Source organism: Pogoniulus pusillus, chromosome Z (assembly GCF_015220805.1).
Source record: "Pogoniulus pusillus isolate bPogPus1 chromosome Z, bPogPus1.pri, whole genome shotgun sequence".
Taxonomy (NCBI): Eukaryota; Metazoa; Chordata; class Aves; order Piciformes; family Lybiidae; genus Pogoniulus; species Pogoniulus pusillus.
Genome location: NC_087309.1, coordinates 113,303,389 through 113,319,901, shown reverse-complemented (window position 1 = coordinate 113,319,901; position 16,513 = coordinate 113,303,389). Strand labels below are relative to the sequence as shown.

At 42.8% G+C, this 16,513-nt stretch overlaps 1 protein-coding gene across 5 annotated transcripts in view; it reads right to left on the bottom strand.

Annotated features, from left to right (window-relative positions):
* PAM (peptidylglycine alpha-amidating monooxygenase) overlaps positions 1–16,513 on the bottom strand; it is a 187,768-nt gene that overhangs the window by 70,639 nt on the left and 100,616 nt on the right. For all 5 annotated transcript variants that reach the window (XM_064140674.1, XM_064140670.1, XM_064140673.1 and 2 more), the window contains exons 6-8: positions 14,189–14,274; positions 12,378–12,461; positions 763–811 (exon numbers count right to left, since the gene is read on the bottom strand). In XM_064140674.1, coding sequence (XP_063996744.1) covers positions 763–811; positions 12,378–12,461; positions 14,189–14,274 — 219 coding nt within the window. The remainder of the gene's footprint in view (positions 1–762; positions 812–12,377; positions 12,462–14,188; positions 14,275–16,513) is intronic.

Sequence of the window (16,513 nt, the reverse complement as noted above, 5' to 3'; positions counted from 1 at the left end):
ACCTCTTGGCTGCACCTCTCTTCTTCCTGAGAACTGGGGTAAGGTTAAGAGGGCCGGGGGGAGGTGTTGGGGTGGTTTGAAAAGCCCCTCCTGGGGACTCAGGTTTCTGGGAGGGGAGTTGTGCTTTTGTATTGTTTATCCTTTGTATATTTCTGTATATAATTGTATATAACTGTATATATTGTAAATAGCTGCTTGTAAATTCTGCTAGCTGTAAATAAATTGCTTCATCTATATTCCCAGGGTCCGTCTGAGTTAGCTGGGGCAAATACAAAAGTGTGGGGGGGCGGGGTAACCCCCAAACCATCACACCCATGCTTTGCTAAACAAGTCCTTTACAAAACCCAACCATAGCACAAGTGATATGCAATACCATTTAACACCACTGGTTTCCAAATGTTGGATCACATCTGAAATGGATCTACTGAGAAAACAGCTTTTATGCAGCATTTTTCATTCCTGCATTTCATACAGGGCTACATTTTTTTTAATCATCTCCTAAAAGTATGTGAAATAGGGCAAAACAATAACCTACATTATTGCTGTTCTTGCCCCACATTTTGAAACAGGGAGCTCTGAAGATGGATTAACTCAGTACTGACAGCATTGCTGAATCAACATTCTCTGTGTCAATATTCTTAGTACTGTGAACTACCTCTTACTTGTATTGCAGAGGAATCTAAAGGAAGGATTTTCATGCCTTCTGTTCTGATGAAAACAAAACCACTATAATAATAGGTAAGTGCTTTTAAAGATACTTACTTCTGGTGTGTCAGATGTAAAGTTACCCCGGAGCAGTCCTTGTGTTTATCTGTATAAATGACAAAAGAGTTTAATCACTCGCAACTGAATCCATGTAGAATAATCACATGTACAGTACGTGTACAACAATTACATTACAATAATGACATTAACAACATTCTTCTTCCATGTAAAAAATACCAGAAGACAAAGTAAGTTTTCACCTTACTGTCTGCAGTAAAACTTTTGTAGTGCGGGAATTTTACTGAGATTTGCAAAAGCCTGAACATAGAATCATAGAATCAACCAGGTTTGAAGAGACCTCCGAGATCATCCAGTCCAACCTATCACCCAGCCCTAGCCAGTCAACCAGACCATGGCACTAAGTGCCTCATCCAGGCTTTTCTTCAACACCTCCAGGGATGGCAACTCCACCACCTCCCTGGGCAGCCCATTCCAATGCCAATCACTCTCTCTGCCAACAACTTCCTCCTAACATCCAGCCTATACCTCCCCCAGCACAACTTGAGACTGTGTCCCCTTGTTCTGTTGCTGCTTGCCTGGAAGAAGAGACCAACCCCCACCTGGCTACAGCCTCCCTTCAGGTAGTTGTAGACAGCAATGAGGTCACCCCTGAGCCTCCTCTTCTCCAGGCTGCACACCCCCAGCTCCCTCAGCCTCTCCTGATAGGGCTGTGTTCCAGGCCCCTCACCAGCTTTGTTGCCTTTCTCTGGACATGTTCCAGCACCTCAACATCTCTCTTGAATTGAGGAGCTCAGTCTGGAGAAGAGAAGGCTCCCGGGTGACCTTGTTGTGGTCTTCCGGCATCTGAAGGGGGCCAACAAAAAAGCTGGGAAGGACTTTTCAGGATATCAGTGAGCGACAGGACTAGGGGGAATGGAGCAGAGCTGGAGGTGGGTAGGTTCTGACTGTATGTGAGAAGGAAGTTGTTCAGCATGAGAGTGGTGGGAGCCTGGAATGGGTTGCCCAGGGAGGTGGTTGAAGCCCCATGGCTGGAGGTGTTTAAGGCCAGGCTGGATGAGGCTGTGGCCAGCCTGATCTAGGGTAGAGTGTCCCTGGCCATGGCAGGTGGGCTGGAACTAGATGATGCTTGTGGTCTCTTCCAACCCTGACTAATTCTATGATTCTATAATCTCATCTCTTCAGTTTTGGGCAACACCTGAATAGATGGGGCCATGCACAGTGGAACAATTTGACTTCCCCCCTCACTCAGGCTCCCCCAGATTGTTACTTATATAACTTGAAGGCTGCATAATAGTTTTCTTCTCAAGATATTTTGGATGTGCACCCTGATGCTCACAGATCTACTTATGGTAAAGTAGAAGAAATGGGACAGAATTGCTGTGAATTCAGCAATATACTGATTGTAATAGAATCAACCAGTCCAACCCAGCACCCAGCCCTGTCCATGATTTTCCTCCCCATCAGTAGCTTGATTGAAAACTAAAGCCTGGATGAGGCACTTAGTGCCATGGTCTAGTTGATTGGTTAGGGCTGGGTGCTAGGTTGGACTGGATGATCTTGGAGGTCTCTTCCAACCTGGTTGATTCTATGATTCTATTCTATGATTCTAAAAAAAAACCCAACAGTGTATTTGAACAAAGTAAAGGACAACAATTGCAGTGGCACAAAACAGTGAGACTTATGAGACATACGAGCTTATTTTTTCAAATGTCAGCTAGTTTAGTCACACCACACTAGCTGGGATATTTTAGTGAGAAGAGTTAGGTTATAGGCTGTGAAAAGGAAACAATGGTGATGGCTACTGCACTCATGGGCTTGTGAGATGTATAAGAAGAAGAAAACAAACACAGATAACAGAGTCGTTCTCTAAATCTCTCTCAGGGCTTTGGGTTGAACTTCTCTCTCTAATCTAATCTGCCATCTGTGTAACTACGCCTTCTTTTTCTTAACCTCCCTGGCCAACTCTCTAAACTACCTTGAGCATAAGGCAAAGTCTAGGGTAAGGTAGAGGGGTGGGAGGAAGGTGAAAGGGCAGTTGAGAGCCCCTCCTGGGGACTCAGGTTTCTGGGAGGGCTGTTGTGTTTCTGTATTACCTTTTAACTTGTATATTTCTGTCTACAGCTGTATAGATTGTAAATACCTGCTTGTATATTGTGCTAAGCTGTAAATACAAAGCTTCATTCTTTAATTTCCAGCCACTGAGTCTAGTCTGGGTGATTTTCTTAAGTGAGGGAGCATGGGTAACACCCAAACCATCACATCCTTATTTTGGCACTTCAACATGTAGCAAATTAAATTGGATTGTTAATTAACTCTGGGAATCAGAATGAAGCTATTTTGCTTAGTGTGGGCTGTTGTGTGGCCAGTTTTTACCCTTTTCTTTTACCATTGGCTGACAGCCAAAATTGGTGACCTTTTGTTTAATCTAATTTGGAGGAAGATTAAAGGAATGTTCTTTGATTTTGGGAACTATCTTCTTGGATGGATCGGGTTCAACATCACAAATGTTATTACCGAATCTGTTGTTATTAAGTCAGGAAATGATACATCCAAAAGGATGCTGTGGAGAGGCTGATGGTGATCTCTTCCCATAGGTAATTGGGGACAGAACAAAGAGGAGCAGCCTCAGACTGAGACTGGATAGGTTTAGATTTGACATTAGGAAAAAGTTTTTCACAGAGAGAGTGGTCAGGCATTGGAATGAGCTGCACAGGGAAGTGCACCAACCCTGGATGTGTTTAAGGGTTGCTTGGATGTGGTGCTTAGGGATGTGGTTTAAGGTGATACTGTGATACTGTGATACTGTGACTTGGTAATCCTGAGGGGCTTTTCCAACCTGGATGTTTCTGTGATTCTGTGTAATTTTGTGATTCATGACCATTGTGAAGAACCTGACAATTATTACTAAAAATTACTGGGTGGGTAGCAAGAGTTTTCAATATAAAAAATAATAAACAATATTAATTTGGAAAACCCCTTATCTTACATTAATTAATACCCTCTGATACATTTACCCACTACTCTAGTTGCACTGCATGTTTGAAAAGCCTCTCTCATGAGAATTTTGGTTATTCATGTAACACAGGTGATGCTGTATAACTCTGCTTTATTAACATTGTTAGAATGCTTACACTTAAAGTCAGTTTTAATGGAAGTTGGGAAATGCCAGCTTCCTCTAAGAACATTTTACTTTTATCACCTAATCAAATTCAAAATTCACAAAAAGTGAAAGCTTTGTGCTTCTCAGACTTCAATCATCTGGACCAGGGGATTGAGTCCAGCATCAGTAAGTTTGCAGATGACACCAACCTAGGAGTCGTTGTCTATCTGTTGGAAGGTAGGAGAGCCCTGCAGAGGGACCTAGACAGGCTGGATGGGTGGGCAGAGGCCAAAGGGATGACATTCAACAAGGCCAAGTGCAGGGTTCTACACTTTGGCCACAACAATCCCAAGTAGTGCTACAGGCTGGGGACAGAGTGGCTGGAGAGAAGCCAGGAGGAAAGGGACCTGGGGGTACTGGTAGATAGTAGCTGAAGATGAGCCAGCAGTGTGCCCAGGTGGCCAGGAGAGTAAACAGGAAAGATATTTTGAGATTCACTGTGTGACCTAAAGGAAAATGTCCCTTAAACAATCCACAAATCAAACAAAATCATAAGTCTCCTTTTCAGTTTGTCAGTCTAACTTATTCATTCAATTTTCTTTTTTCAGCAAATCACCAAACATGAACTGCCCTGGGACAAAGAAGTAACTATTTGCCATGTGGCAAATTTTGGAAAATCACAGAATGGTTTAGGTTGCAAGGGGGCAGATCACCCAGTTCCAAGCCCCCTGCCATAGCAGGGACACCCTCCCACTAGAACAGGTTGCTCAAGACCTCATCCAACCTGGCCTTGAACATCTCCAAGGAGAGAGAAGCCACAGCCTCCCTGGGCAACCTGCGCCAGTGTCTCACCACCTTCCTTGGAAAGAACTTCCTCCTATCATCTACTTTAAATCTCCTCTCTGCCAGTTTAAACCCATTACCCTTTCTCCTGTCATTACAAGACCTTCTCAACAGTCCCTCCCCAGCCTGACTTTCTGAAAAATCAGTGCTCTCTGTAGAATGGTTTTGATGGCATTTCCAGTGCAAGCCTGAGCCTTTCTACCTACAACTCTTGTTACATGTATGATAATCGGCCATAAAAATTAACGCTTCTAGAGCTTCCCAGATACTGTGGGGTTTTACTCAGAATCAGAAAAATAAGCACTCTTCAAAACCTGTTTCCTCTGCACTCTGCGTACATGGATTACAAATTATAGAGCACACTGTTCAACCTATTTATTCAGGCTCTTTGCTGCTCTATTTCTAATGGTTAATAGGAATAGTATAGCAGTGATATGTGGCTATTACACATAAAAGTTTTCACTGTAATAGTGTGGTGATTTCCAAAATCCTTGCTATTTAGAAGTCAGCACTTTGATTTGTACCAGAGTTTCCGCATACAGGCTAAGAATTTGCTTTTGCTCGTTAAAAATAAACCTCAAAGCTGGAGCACAACCTGTGAGCAAGGCAATTCTGAAGCCAGTACCCACCATGAAGTAACACCGTACAAGTTCCATTTTAAGGGACAATGACATAAAGACAAAGGCATAAAGAGAAGAGAAATTCAACCTGTTGCATTCAGTACTTGTGGATGGATTTCTTGCTAACAGAGGACGCGAATTGATAACCATGAGCAACCGATGCTGCGAAGTGTCCTTGAGCCCATCCTGGAGGCAGGAACTATGACGGAGAAAACACCCCTCCCATGCAGCTGCGAGGAGGCAGGGTCTGCTGGCTGCAGGAGGCTGACCCTGCAAGCTGTTTGTATAAGTTTAACTTACCTGTGCCTCACACATAACCTTAAGCCTATCTGTGCCTTCCACATGCACCAATCTTAACTAAGCTAGCTATGCACATGCATAGGGTTAACCCTCCAGGGGGGAGTAACCCTGAACCTGACCCTAGGTGGTCTTGACCACTCCCCAGGGGTGGGTCTGAACACCACCAGGTGATGGTTAGCCCACTCCTCCTTCCTGTCCCATAAAAGCAGGGGGGCTCCCTGTTTCTCTCTCTCTGCATCATTCCCTGCTCCCTGCATGCCAGCATTACCATCTGTTCCTGGTTTCTCCTTTGTGTCACCACGTGGCCATCAACCACGAGGCAGACAAAGCCATCACCATCACAATTAGGTTGTATTTATACATTTTGTATTTGCTTTCCCTTCCCTAACCTTTTGTAACTTCCTTACCTCAGATACCTCTTTAAGATATTGTTAAAGTTTTCTTTTTAACTTCCAAATTGAGTGAGGTTTCATTTATTTGGGTGTGCTTACTTCTCTCTCTCTTTCTCCACCTAATTCCTTTCTTTTGGGGGAGAAGGGGAAGAGGGAAGGGCACTCTATAAAACTGTTATTGGTTCTATCAAATTCATCTGAGTCTCTGGAAATTTAAATCAGAACTGAGACAGCACGCCTCTTGCAAGTTGGCATATAAGTCACTGTATCACTGCAATAAAGAGGTTATTGGAGAACAATTATTTAACCATATTGGTGTCACAGTTGTTACTCTGGGGTGCAACGCTGCCAAATACTGGTACCAAGTATTTGATAGAAAAGAACAGTAGCTGAATTTGGGGGTTTGCCTGTTTCCCCCCCCCCCCCCCCCCCCTTTTTTTATTTCAGGGAAGTCAAGATGCTTGTGGAACTACTCAATCAACAAAAAATTAATTCAGCAAGCAGAGCCAGACTCCTCTCAGTGAGGTCCAACGATACAAGGGGTGACAGCTGCAGCATAGGAGTCTCCATGTGCACATGAAGAAAAACATTTTCACTGTGAGAAAGACAGAACACAGGAACAGGCTGCCCAGAGAAGTTTCTTGAGAAACATTCAAAAGCCACCTGGATGTGTTCCTGTGTGACCTGCTCTGCTCTGGCAGTGAGGTTGGCCTAGATGATTTTCAAAGGCCCCTTCCAAACCCCTAATATTCTGTGATTCTGTGAAAAATTCTTTTAAGAAAAGTCTAGTAATGTGTAGAATGAAAGTCATGCTTCCATTCTTTCAGTTCATGACACACAGAACACAAGCACAGACTCCCCAGTGCAATGTTCACAAGTTACTTTCCAAATAGAAAAGGAACAAATAATTGTTGACCCTGGTCCAGCATGTGTTTTTAAACAAACAAATATCTTGCACCTTAAAGGTCACAGATGACTGATGTGCTGAACAGCTGTTGTAATATATCACAACAAGAACATGGTGGGGAATATGCAAAATGGAATTTTATTGAAGACATCTATGCTATGCCTTCTGGATATCAAAAGAGACATGTACTTAGTCCAGTGTTCAAGTAAGACTAGAACTCACATTACAGATGAAGTGTTCACATGCTTAGGAAGAAAACAGTTATTTTTAAGGTAGTTTTTGGCTTGGTGGCTAAAATTAATTACTTTCCCCATCCACAAAACTCAAAATTGAAGACAACACCACACTCTCCTCCCAAAAGCCGGTATGTTTGTGATAACATGACATTCATGGCTATGATTAATGCTTCTGCATATTTGATGTGATACTGAACATAGAATCATAAAATCATAGAATCAACAAGGTTGGAAGAGACCTCCAAGATCATACAGTCCAACCTAGCATCCAGACCTAGCCAATCAACCAGACCATGGCACGCAGGCAACCAGCAATAGAACAAGGGGACACAGTCACAAGTTGTGCCGGGGTAGGTGTAGGCTGGATATTAGGAGGAAGTTCTTCATAGAGAGAGTGATTGGCATTGGAATGGGCTGCCCGGGGAGGTGGTGGAGGCACCGTCCCTGGAGGTGTTCAAGAAGAGACTGGCTGAGGCACTTAGTGCCATGGTCTAGTTGACTGGATAGGGCTGGGGGATAGGTTGGACTGGATGATCTTGGAGGTCTCTTCCAACCTGGTTGATTCTATGCATATAATTAATTCTATGCATATAATTGCCTCATCCAGTCTTTTCTTTTGCTCTCTCAGTCTTTGGCTGCATGCATTTCTCTAACCTGCTGTCTGTGTGACTAATCCTGTCTGCTCCCTAACTCCCCTGGCCAATTCTCCAAACTCACCTTAAACATAAGGCAAAGTCTGGGATAAGGTAGAGGGGTGGAAAGGAGGTGGAAGGGTCATTGGGAGCCCCTCCTGGGGACTCAGGTTTCTAGAGGGCTGTTGTGTTTCTGCATTGCTTCTTTAGCTTGTATATATCTGTCTATAGCTGTATAGGTTGTAAATACTTGCTTGTTTATTGTGCTAGCTGTAAATATAAAGCTTCATTCTTCAATTTGCAGCTCAGCTGAGTCTAGTCTGGGTGATTTTCTTCAGTGTGGGGGGGGCGGGTAACACCCAAACCATCACAGCATAAAAAGTGATTCTGGCTGTAATAAAGGGGCTCCTGCATGAAACCAATAGTTGTGGCTGCTTGCCCGTTGCTACTCTCAGCGACACACACATGCTTACATACACACTGCACTGATACTCCTGGGAAAAAAGGAAGCCTGCTGCAGTCAGGGGGTTGTTGGTATAAAATTAATTTTTAATTTCAGATAATAACTTTTTTTATCATAGTCTCTCTAGGTGGGCAAATGAGTTTTTCTACTGGAAGCTTTGACTACAAAGTTAGTTTACTACTAAAGATTTCCAGACACATCCTCAGCTAATGTGCAGAGGAAGTTACTGACCTCATTTGTTTGTATTTTCTTCCTTTTTCCTTTTTAATAACTACACACACACAAATTATGTTTCAGAGTGAAAATTAACCATGAGAACTCTTGGTCCCCAGTCAATAATGAAAAGCAGGCTCTCAACTAACATGGTCTCTTTAGAGGTTTGTAACTGTAATTATCCAAGACTTCAGAAGGCATAGAATCTCCTGGGCTCTATGGCCCCATTTAAACTGTCTCATGACAATAAATGCTTTCAACTTCATCTGTGCACATTCATATATAAGATCTATGTAATTGATGGAGGTTATTCGTATTTCTCCTCAGTTATCAATATTGCCATTTTGCTACATTATATCTTCACATCATAGTAAAACCCATGCCTTCAGCTTCAGACAGCAGCAATGAGAATTCTTGAGAAGTACTGCCCAAACCTTGCCACAGGTATACAGAAGAGAGGCTGCATGGCACTGAGAAGCTGCCAGCTGCAGCCTAACTTCTGTATTCCAAACCAAGTAGGATCTGTGGATCAATTCACCACAGCAGCACAGAAGGATTCAGAGGCCATTGGCTCAGCTCAAACTATTACTGGAGTCAAAATGCTCCCTTATTCTTTTTGCTGTTATTCAGCTTAGTTCCCCTTTCTTCAAGTTCCACATTTTGATTATCATTTAACCCATAAGGATATTCACATTCTTATTAAATTCTTATGCAGTAGAATCATAGAATCAACCAGGTTTGAAGAGACCTCCAAGATCATCCACTCCAACCTAGCACCCAGCCCTAGCCAGTCAACTAGACCATGGCACTATGTGCCTCATCCAGGCTTTTCTTCAACATCTCCAGGGATGGCAACTCCACCACCTCCCTGGGCAGCCCATTCCAATGCCAATCACTCTCTCTGCCAACAACTTCCTCCTAACATCCAGCCTATACTTCCCCCCAGCACAACTTGAGACTGTGTCCCCTTGTTCTGTTGCTGGTTGCCTGGCAGAAGAGACCAACCCCACCTGGCTACAATGTCCCTTCAGGTAGTTGTAGACAGCAATGAGGCCTGCCCTGAGCCTCCTCTTCTCCAGGCTAAACAACCCCAGAAGCCTCAGTCTCTCCTCATAGGGTTTGTGTTCCAGGCCTCTCACCAGATTTGTTGCCCTTCTCTGGACATGTTCCAGCACCTCAACATCTCTCTTGAATTGGAGCTCAGAACTGAACACAGCACTCAAGGTGTGGCCTGACCAGTGCTGAGTACAGGAGCAGAATAACCTCCCTTGTCCTACTGGCCACACTGTTCCTGATGCAGGCCAGGATGCCATTGGCTCTCTTGGCCACCTGGGCACACTGCTGGCTCATCTTCAGCTACTCTCTACCAGTGCCCCCAGGTTGCAAGAAAATGGCAATCCACAGCTTTTTATTCTTGAAGGCCATAAAGGCCCTAATCCAGAAACTCTACAGAGGACATGATTCAGAGACTGAAAGTAAGAATTCACGTATCTCAAAGGCATCCAAAAAAGGCATTTCAGGCTTAAAGGATGAAGTACAACATGAGACATAAACAATATTGTCCCAAAAAATCTCAGATCACCAGCACCTCATACTGCATTAATGAAATTAAATGCCACTAACTGAAGCTTGTAGGTATGGGCTGGATGGGAAGACAGTACAGTGGACTGAAAAATGACTGATGGTAGGCTAAGAGTGGTGATCAGTGGCACAAAAATCAGCTGGAGTATAGTAACTAGTGGTGTACCTCACAAGTCACTACGCGGACCAGTCCTGTTCATCATCTTCATGAATGAGCTGGATGATGAGACAGTCTACACTCAGGAAGTTTGCTCATAACACCAGTTGGAAAGGGTGACTGATAAGAGTTATGCTGTCATCCAGAGGGATGCTGGAGAAGTGAGCTGACAGTAACCTCATGACGGTCTACAAGGAGAAGGAAGTGCAAAGTCCTGCACCTGGGGAGGAACATTCTCAGCCACCAGTACATGCTGAGGCAACCCAGCTGTAAAACAGCTTGACACAAACGGCCTTGGAAGTCCTCATGAACACCAGGCTGAATAGAAGCCAGCAATATGCCTTTCCTTCAAAGAAGGCTAATGGTATCCTCAGCTGCCTTAGCTAAAGCATTGCCACCTGGTCAGAGGAGCTGATCCTTTTTCCCCTATAATCAGCACTAGGGAGGCCACACCTAGAATACTGTGTATAGTGCTGGGCTTCCCAATTCATAACACACATGGACATAGTGGAGAGACTCCACTTAAATGCTGCTGCAATGGTAAAGGGATTGAGCAACTCAGAATCTTATTTTCCAACAGGAAAGGCTGAGAAAGCTGGGACTGTTGAGCCTGGAGAAGGATCAGGGGGACCTTATCCATCTACAAATGTACTTGAAGGATGCAAAAAGGATGACCTCTGGATCTTTTCAGTGGTGCCCACAATACAGAAGCAGAGGTAACAGACACAAACTGAAACACTACAGGTTTCCTTTGTATAGCAGGAAACACTTTTTTTCTCTGTGAAGGTGACTGAGCATTGATACAGGTTGCCCAGAGAAGTCACAGGATCACAGGATGTTAGGGACTGGAAAGGACCCAAGGAGATCATCAAGTCCAACCCTCCTGCCAGAGCAAGACCACACAACCTAGCACAGATCACAGAGTAACACATGCAAACAGGCCTTGAAAGTCTCCAGAGAAGGGAAACTCCCCAACCTCTCTGGGCAGCCTGTTCCAGTGCTCTGGGACCCTTACAGGAAAGAAGTTGCCCCTTGTGTTGAGGTGGAACCTCTTGTGCTGCAATTTACACCCATTGCTCCTTGTCCTATCCCAGGGAGCAGTGAGCAGAGCCTGTCCCCTCATTTGCTGAATCCCCTCTCAGTCTTCTCTTCTCCAGACTAAAAAGCCCCAGGTCCCTCAGCCTCTCCTCATCATGCATGCCCTCCAGTCCGCTAATCACCCTAGGAGCCATTTGGACACAGTCCTAGTCTGGGCTTCTCAGTTCAAGAGACAGTGAACTTGAGAGAGTCCAGCAGTGGGAAACAAAGATGCTGAGGGGACTGAAGCATCTCTCTTCCAAGGAAAGGCTGAAACACCTGGGGCTGTTTAGCCTGGAGAGGCAAAGACAAGACTGGATCTTACAAATGCAGATACACATCTAAAGGGCAGGTGCCAAGAGACAGGGCCAGACTCTTTCAGTGATGCCCAGGGACAGGACAAGGGCCACTGGCCACAAACTGGAACACAGGAGTTCCATCTGAACAAAAGAAAAAACTTGCTCACTTTGACAGTGACAGAGCACTGGAATAGGCTGCCCAGAGAGGTTATGGAGTCTCCTCTCTGCAAACTTTCAAAACCCACCTGGATGCATTTTTGTGTTACCTGATCTAGATGAACCTGCTGTGGCACCACACTGGACTACGTGATCCCCAGAGGTCCTTTCCAAGCCCTCCTATGACCTCCAGAGGTCCTTTCCAAGCCCAACCACCCTGTGATTCTGTGAAACACTTAATGACAACAAAATGACTATTTTCAAGGAAAAAAAAAAAAAAAAACACAACCAAAGACAAGACAAAACCAACCAACCAAACAAGACATTTCCTTCACTAGGTGCAACTTTTTCCAAACAGAGATACTGGGACTGAGTGGCCAGATTATTAACAAATTTCTTCCTATCTCTGAAATTATTCACCTGCTTCTTCTTTAATTTAAGTAATTTTCCTTGTATTTTTTTAAGAGAAAAAGAAATCTGCTCACCTTTCAAACATTTACAGAGACAAAGGTTTACAGAAAAGTCAACTTAATATACAAAATTTATTACCAATATGCTCACTGATCTTTACCTCTTTGAAGGGCACTAACAAGAAAATGATTTTCCACTGGCAATAGAAATATTTTTATGTTGTAAATGATATAACTTACAAGACAAGTTTCCAAAAACACTTACCTCTAAATGCACTAATATCCCCATAGTGTACCTGAAGCACAAAGTATCTGCCACCTGTTTCTCCTCCAACTCTGAAACCAACACCTAAGAGAAGGAATATGCAATGTTTTCAGAAACAACAGAACTTAAGGTGGTTCATCATTGCTGACCATATCTAAAAATACAAATCACTGTAATGGCTTTGAGTGAAGGGGTAGAAAATTTCACTGAGGTAACAGTAAAGGAAACATTGTCCTCAAAACTGAGGAAACCATCATTGCAACACATGTTCCCAGACTAAGTATCTAGGAACATAACTTAGTTATTAATGAACAGGCATCTCCTTTAACCAGAGAACTCTCTTAGACCAAGAACACAACTAAGGATTTGACATATATGCAAAACTGTACATTAACAAACCAACCAACCAAAAAGTTTTGCCATCCTTGTAGGATCTGTTCAAACATTCATTTCTCATACAACATGTGAACGGTGCAAACTGATTAACACTGACGTACTGAAAATACAGTGGGATTGAAAAGACAAAAAAACATCTGCAGTAAATTATCTGGAGACATAAATTGTATGCAGCAAAAAATATTGTGGAAATTACAAAGCTATGTTAGTTGTTGACAGAGGTTAAGCACGAGCACAGAGGTAAAAAAAAAAGAAAAGCAAGACTCTGAAGTAATTTGAAATAATTAAATTGCAAAGTATCACCACAAAAAGTGATTTCTCTAAACTGATTCCACAATGAACACTCTTCACAAGAAGCAGTGGAAGCAATTTCTTCCTATTCGGTCAGTGAATCCCACTAGATTAAACACCACCCGGGGCAAAGCCTACTAATAAATAGGTCTGAAGCCTCTCTGTGAACAAATGTAATGTCATTATGAACTCATTTCATAAACCCTGTATTGTTGAATAGCTCAGAGACAAGGAAAGTATTACTAGCTGAGGTTTAACAGCAAAGCAAATAACAGGCTTCCACAGAATACTCCAAAAAACATCTAACTTGACACACTGATAACCAAATCAAGTAGCATTCATGCTGCTAAGTACGTAAATGGATTATTAAAACTTAGCCTCATCATGAAAAGAGGCAGCAAAAGAGAACAGAAAACTTTTTTTTTCAGAATGCAAGGTATTTTCAGACCGAGGGTCTATAGATGGTAGACATTTCTAGGGCCATTATTGATTATTAGAATGAACTACTTCTCCCTTTCTTTGATATATATCACTTTAAATAGATTATATACTCTGATTGAATTTAGCAGTCGTCTATCATGAAAGAAACCAGGTATACAAACACGTTGCTCTGCCACATCACAGTACTAAGAATTAAAAAGCATATAAAACTGTCAGATATACTTAAAGTGCACGGAGAAATAAATAAATAAAGCAGTGTTTCCCCTTGTTTTCACTTTCCCAAACACACAAAGCATTCTAAATGCAGTTCATGTGCTACTGAAAGACATGTCATTTGTATCCCTCCAAAAAGATACAGCAGAAAACACAAGATTAATGTTAATGCTAAAATAAAGCATTATATTATGACTGTTCCTTCTCTTTCAGGCTTCCCCCCACCCCCTTACTGAAGACCATGTTATACCAAGCAGGATGGTTATACCAAGCAGGATGGTTATATCAAGCAGGTTATACCAATCCTCTAATATATTCCTAATTTATGAAACTGACATTAACAGTTTCCATCAACCAGAAATAATGAAAACATTACAGGAGGTTCCTTGATATCCAGATGCTTACTTCCACATCCTCTTCTTCTCACTTTTGCTCCTGTACAAAACAACTTCAGATTAGAGGTACAATACCTTTGGGTAACCTGGTGGGTGGAGCGTTTCTTGCCCAAGCATACAAAATATTAGATTTGTCTTTGCATGTTCCTTCATCACAATCCCTAAAAACATAAGAGAAGAAAGCCAAAGGGAATACAGTTTTTAAATTCTAAACTCAGAAGAGGGCAGATGAATTACAAACAAAACCCCACTAATTTTAAGATCCATGAAGATGTTTTACAATGCAAGTTGATTAAACAGCTCTTTTAATGCGAACTCCTTTCCCAGATATCATTAGATCTCCATCTTCCTTTTTTATCTCCCTCCACCTTTAAATAGTGGTCAGCAAACAGAATCAACACCAAAGATAGTTCTAGCAGTCTGTAATGAAAACCTTTTGTGCGAGTGAATCATATGAGAATTTTTAGCAGTATTAGCTCAAGTGTAGAATTACAATAGTTGCCACATCTCCACATAGGGACAAGAATCAGGTGCAATCCAGAAAAGAGTCTACAAGACACCAAAGCTTTGAGATAAAATTGATATTTACAATTATGTGTAAAAACACTGACAAATAGAAGGTGATAGGAAAACTGTATATGAGCCAACAGGTAAGAGGCACTCTTGCTTGTCTCTGCATTTAATGCCATGTCAGTGCTTTTGTTTTAATTCCACTGCACAACAGTGGAACCCACAAACACCAGTTCTCAAACAACCATTCTTTCCCTTGGTAGATGGAAGACCAAGTGAAGTCATTGCTTACCAGTCTAGCAGCTAACAAAAATGGTAACAAAAAACAAAGCAGAATCAAAAATAAAAAAGATGATTTCATCACCTATGAACCTATTCAGAGCCATCCCAATTGTTTTAACAAAATCAGTCCTGGAAGCCTCCTAGGAGGAAAACAGTTGATTTTAAATTGTGTGTGTACTCTGCAATGACTTACAAAAGGAGAGGCTGAGGCAGCTGGGATTGTTTGGCCTGGAGAGGAGGGGGCTCAGGGGTGATCTTATTGCTGTCTACAACTACCTGAGGGGAGGTTGTGGCCAGGAGGAGGTTGCTCTCTTCTCTCAGGTGGCCAGCTCCAGAACAAGAGGACACAGCCTCAGGCTGCGCCAGGGGAAATTTAGGCTGGAGGTGAGGAGAAAGTTCTTCACTGAGAGAGTCATTGGACACTGGAATGGGCTGCCCGGGGAGGTGGTGGAGTCGCCGTCCCTGGGGCACTTCAAGGCAAGGTTGGACGTGGCACTTGGTGCCATGGTCTAGCCGTGAGCTCTGTGGTAAAGGGTTGGACTTGATGATCTGTGAGGTCTCTTCCAACCCTGATGATACTGTGATACTGTGATACTGTGATAAAAACGTGCAACAGTTTGAAGCTGGCATGACAGCAGCACAATACTGAATATCAGCAGCACATTCAACTCAACCTAGGACAGGCTTCCACATGTATTCACAACATAATCCTTTAGAAATACACACTGTGCTGGTTTGAGCCTAGCAGGGATATTTTGGTGAGAAGAATTAGATGATAGGCTGTGAAAAAGAAACAATGGTGATGTCTACTGCACTCATAGGCTTGCTGAGATGCATAAGAACAAGAACACAAACATAGATAACACAGAGTCTCTCTGTGTCTTTGGGGCTGCACTTCTCTCTCTCCAACCTAACCTGCTGTCTGTATGACTAATCCATCTGCTTCCCAACCCTCCTGGCTGACTCTCCAAACACACTTTGAACATAAGGCAAAGTCTGGGATAAGGTAGAGGGGTAAGAAGGTGGAAGGGTGGTTGGGAGCCCCTCCTTGGGACTCAGGTTTCTGAGAGAGGTGTTGTGTTTCTGTATGACCTTTAACTTGTATATTTCTGTCTATAGCTGTATAGATTGTAAATACCTGCTTGTATATTGCGCTAAGCTTCATTCAATTTCCAGAGGTGCCTGAGTTTAGTCTGGGTGATTTTCTTAAGTGTGTGTGGGGGTGAGTAACACCCAAAACATCACACACACATTATAAGTGTACATACATATCTGCCTATACACAGATACACTACATTAATTACTAATTAAAGTAGACATTAGCTGCCGCACTACACAGACTGCCTCTGTTAAGCTTTCTGCTGGGCAACTTTCTGCTGGGCAACTCTTCTCCATGAACAGTGACAGTGCAGACAAGCAAGCTCTAACTACCTGAACCATAGATTCAAGACTAGGATTTCATCCTGATTTGAAATTGAAAAACGTTTTGACTTTCCAGCTCTTGATCCATCTCTTCATATCTGAAAGCTCAGGAATGAAATATTTCACCTATGTCTTCAGAACATTAGTGAGATGTGATTTTGGCATCACCTTGTAATTTCATCTCAA